The sequence below is a fragment of the Lycorma delicatula genome, chromosome 6, assembly GCF_047948215.1.
Source record: "Lycorma delicatula isolate Av1 chromosome 6, ASM4794821v1, whole genome shotgun sequence".
NCBI lineage: Eukaryota > Metazoa > Arthropoda > Insecta > Hemiptera > Fulgoridae > Lycorma > Lycorma delicatula.
The window spans coordinates 81,970,118-81,975,073 of record NC_134460.1 but is presented as its reverse complement, the minus strand read 5'-3'; the positions used below and the strand labels follow the sequence as shown (position 1 = coordinate 81,975,073).

The following is a 4,956-nucleotide window of genomic DNA, read 5'->3' as shown; positions in this document are numbered from 1 at the left end:
GTGACCAACAACTAAAAACGTATAAGTCAACAGGTATATATATTAAATATAATGAAAAATAAAATTTTTGTTACTTCCATTGAGAAGTTGATATTAAAATACATATTTTTATTATTTAATAAGACTTAATATCATGATTATTCAAGCCATTTTAATTAATAATAAATAATCGGAAATTACAATAAAATTTGAACTGTAAAATGATTGTTACATCAGCTTTCACTTAAAACCTGATATATGAATTTTATCGATGTACATTTCATAAATCAAGTCTTTTGTTTTAAACTGATAAATGTATGAAGTTGGTTGCACTAATAGAGATACAAGCCGAAACAAATATTTACAAACAGTTTTCGACTTTATGACTTATTTTGGTAAGAAATTGGTTTTATACACTGAAATAAGTTGTGGCATAGTTAGGATTGGATCAGCAATTATATGTGTACTCTTTACAGCAAAGTAGCCCGTTAATTGTTATTATTAACATCCCAGTATGACATGTGTAACATCACACATTTATTAAGAGGTGATTTTTAGGTTATGATCTACCTTGTATTTAGGTAATTATCTTAACTGGCCTGATGGAATTTGAAGGAAAAGTTATTCTAATTACTGGTGCAAGTTCTGCAATTGGTACAGCAGTTGCCTTTTATTTTGCTTCTCGTGGAGCTAAATTATCTCTGTGTGGTATAAATGAAGAAACTCTAAATAAAACAGCAGAAAGATGTGAATTAGTGGGCAAAGTCAAGCCACTTGTTGTTACTTCAGATTTAACAAATGCTGATGATACAACAAATTTAATACGAGCAACTATTACTTATTTTCTAACAATAGATGTACTGGTGAATAATGCTGGCATACTAGAAACTGGAAGCATTGAAACTACTACTTTAGAACAATTTGATCGAATTTTTAATCTCAATGTTCGATCTGCATACCATTTAACAATGCTAGCTGTACCTTATCTCATACAATCTGAAGGAGTGATTGTGAATGTGTCTAGTGTAAATGGTTTAAAGGCATTCCCTGGCCTGCTTGCCTACAACATGTCGAAAGCCGCAGTAGATCAGTTTACTAGGTGTCTAGCAATAGAATTAAGTGACTATAGGATTCGTGTTAACAGTGTTAACGTAGGAATAGTAGTAACAGATCTAGAAAAAGGTATAACTGATAAACTGGATGAATCATATCTATTATTTTTACGACGTAGCAAAGAAACGCATCCATTAGGACGTGCTGGATTTCCAGAAGAGATTGCTCGTGCAATTGCATTTCTTGCTAGTGATAAAGCTAGTTTTGTTACTGGGGTTAATTTGCCAGTAGATGGTGGCCGTCATGCTACTAGTTTGCGATAGACTTTATTCAATAAACTCATAAGAAATGATTCTATAGTTGGATATGGGTTTATAAAGTAAATTCATTGCAATTTCTTCTTATAGAGAAAAAAAAGAATGTATTGGAAAGATAATGAGATTGAAATGGGACTGTTAAATTGTATCAATATCTACTGCTTTAGAAACAGAATTTGGATTATTATACTATTGCATATGCTATTTATGTTTGCTATTTGCTAAGAAAATATTTATAAATGTTCTTAAAATACTGGTAACATTCATTCTTTTTTAAAACTATGTTATCGAAAATTGTTAACAACAGAGTTTGTAATTATGTAGTTATCAGTTTTGAAAATAACAGATTTCACTGGAAATTGCAGCATAAATATAGGTAATTAATTTTTGAAATTTCTACTACAGCATAGCTTGAAAAATTTAGCATTTTTAGAAGAAAAAAACAAAAAACATTGTGCTTTGTTGAAAATTGGAAATGTCATGGGACTGATGAGATCATTGTGCTTAACTTGAGAATTGGTTTGGTTTGTATTTCTACAATGTATTTTTAGATGAGTGGCAGTTTTATAGTAATTGTTCTTAAGCTATATGTGGTTGAAAAAATAGACAGTTAAGGGACAATATATAGAATCAAGGCTCCACAGTTCAGTTCATAAGTTGCTGGCATGGCAACCAATGAAATTTACTCAGTGTAATCTAGGAATGGTAAACCATTTGTACAATTTCATAGTGAATCCAACTACTGGAAATCTCATAGTTTTGTGTGAAAAACAAAATGTTGCTAAATGGACTGTGTTTTACAGTGAAAGTATCAAATTATAGTATGGTTATTTTATAATGTACCAGTTTCAATCATACAAAAAAAATAGTTACATAAAAGTTGATACTACTTTAGTTTTACTACTTAAGTAAAAGGGAAGAGTTCTCAACTTGACATATTTTTTTTTAATACATCAATTTATATGTTTTGAGTAATGTGACCAAACCTGAACAGATTTTCAAATTTCTTTTAAATTTTGACTGTTAAAAGTTGTTTTTTCTGATATGTGTTTTTATGTCTATTTTGTTTTCAAAACTTTACTTGTTACTGTGGGTTGTTTAACAATTATGTGATTTAATTTTAATGCTATTTGGTGTTATTTTAATGTTATTTTCATTTGCTTAGTATTGGATTACTATAATAAAGTGAGATCATTTTATCATATACATCATGGTACTTGCTATACATTTTAATTCCACTATGGACCATAATACAGTGAGATGAATTCAACCAGCCTTGATGACCTGCAAAGGGTGTCAAATCAAATGTGAGTAAACTGCATGAATGTGATATCTGTATTATAACCCGTAATGTAATTATATTGTGTAGTTTCATGATGTGCACGATGAAATGATTTGACTATTATGGTGTATCATTCCTAGTAATAAAAATTCAAGAGAATTTGAAGCTTAAGGTTAATATATAAACCTTGTTATATATATATATATTAACCCTGTTAAATTTACTTTTACCTTCATGATTAGTAGCATAGTTAACAGCGTACTTACCTTTGTCATTTCCGTGCATTCCTTTTCTTATGTGTATCAAAATGAAGGTATCAGCTATGTTATTCTTTCAAGTGCTCTTTTCCTGCAGGTAATGTTATTTGTAAGTCAGTCCCAAAAGAGTACTAAAATATAACAGAATAATTCAGTTCTTTAAATGTTAACTTTTTGAAATTTGTGGCAAAGTAGGGTTAAGATATGGTACTAAGGGTACGATGGTAGTAGAGTTGTTTTTAATTTGGTACCAACTTCAAAGTTAAAAGTTAGATTTCAGTATATGAATATGAATATGAATAAAAATTTGGATTTCAAAAGCAGGGTTGAAGTTTATGGTATTATAAAAATCCACAAAATAAAACTTATTTTTGCCTGTAAAGTGCAACAGAATAAGCAGTGATCAATCTGAGTATAATCTACTCTGTGAGCTGGCTAATTAAACGTGGCTTTGATCATATTACATCATATACTTTTTTGTAGATAATTCCTGAGATTTTCTGATGCATAACTTCACCAAGAAATACAAAATATGAAGCTTTTTGGGATCAGCTTGTTTGCAGTGTACTCTTGCTTGAAGTTATGATAATTATAAAATAAAATATAAATATAATTCCAGCTTCAGTCATTACATTTACAACTCTGGAATTGATTTAAAACTACTTGATACCTGTTATACTTCATCGAGGAGCGTCACTAGTGCTCCCTCTGGCAAGTATGACAATTACACAGAGAAATGCAATGCTACCTCATTAATGTTTAAAATTGAGTTTTCTGTCTCTTAATGTACCTTCAGATTCATTTTATCAAATAAATAAGTATGATTTTGGATACAAAGTGTGTTTAAGAATCCTGAATAAAAATGTAATCTTATGTGCAAAACAGTTTTACGATTAGTATTTGTTTTTTTAGGTAGATTTCATAAGAAAGCTATCTATTGTAATGGGTACCATGATTTGACTTCTGGAAAATTTCAACATATATTTGCGTTTCACATCTCCCAGATCCCAAAACTGTCAGCTCAAATATATATACATGATAACTGTCATAATTTTGCGGCAATTTCTTTAAAATTGATGCATAAAATATAATGACCCCAACATCTTGATCGAGTTCATTAATGGACAAAATTGGACCATGGAGGGCATTTTCGAAAAAACAAAATATCTATAATTTTCTTACAAGTTCAATATTGAACTCATTTAAAGTTCCTACTACTCTTTGGATATTGGCCTAAAATTTATCTAAGTAAGGTCTTTTGATATCACTAACCACTGGCCCAGGGGGTGGAAAAAATGGGGTTTTTAAGACAAAAAAAAAATCATATCTCCTTAATAAGCACAGACATTTTTTCATATGCAACCATTGTCATATTGAGTAAATTTGAAGTTTTTCTTAACTTTAAGGGGGAAATATTTTTTAACCCCTACTTTGCAGCAGTGAAATCTACCTCTGCCTTCTGGCATGCCGAAAGAGATTTTTTTTTTTATTGGTTCGCATCAAAGTCCTACAGTAACTAAAAATTAAGACTTGCAAATGGTCCAACTGATCAGATAAGTGCATTATACATAAGAGAGAAGGAAAAAAACGTTTTTACCTCTCTACTTTATATGACAAACATACAACAAAACAGTTTATAAACATAAATGGGGCAAATATAGGTGTTAGTAGCTATATCTCCATAGTATTTTAAACAAAATGTCCATGCAACAAAATGTTTTAGGGGTTGAGTATGTTTTACCTTGAACTAACGATGCTCCACAAAATTCCATGACTATTAAAAAGGAAACAAAGCACATCCCGTCAAGCAGCCATGTTCTGAGGTTGAGTATGTTTTACTTTGAACTAACGATGCTCCACAAAATTCCATGACACTGATAAAAATGAAATCAAAGCACATCCCGTCAAGTATTTTTCAAGATTTATTTAATATCTATATTGAACACTGTTCATGATACAAGATTATAACACACATTATACAACCACAGTTTTTCAAAACAGAAATTTGTCTCTGAATTTATTTTAAAAATAAGTAATTATACTCTTTTATGTATTGTGATCGTGAAAA

General features: G+C 30.1%; 1 protein-coding gene across 1 annotated transcript; it reads left to right on the top strand.

Annotated features, from left to right (window-relative positions):
- The first annotated feature begins 318 nt into the window (after window positions 1-318).
- LOC142325975 (3-oxoacyl-[acyl-carrier-protein] reductase FabG-like) lies at window positions 319-2,522 on the top strand. The gene has a single exon (XM_075367970.1). It carries the CDS (start codon window positions 582-584, stop codon window positions 1,353-1,355), a length of 774 nt encoding a protein of 257 aa, XP_075224085.1. The 5' UTR covers window positions 319-581; the 3' UTR covers window positions 1,356-2,522.
- Window positions 2,523-4,956: the final 2,434 nt, after the last annotated feature.

Bases quoted from the DNA above. Each gene is read 5' to 3' on its own strand.
- LOC142325975 (XM_075367970.1), top strand. From the start codon at position 582: ATGGAATTTGAAGGAAAAGTTATTCTAATTACTGGTGCAAGTTCTGCA.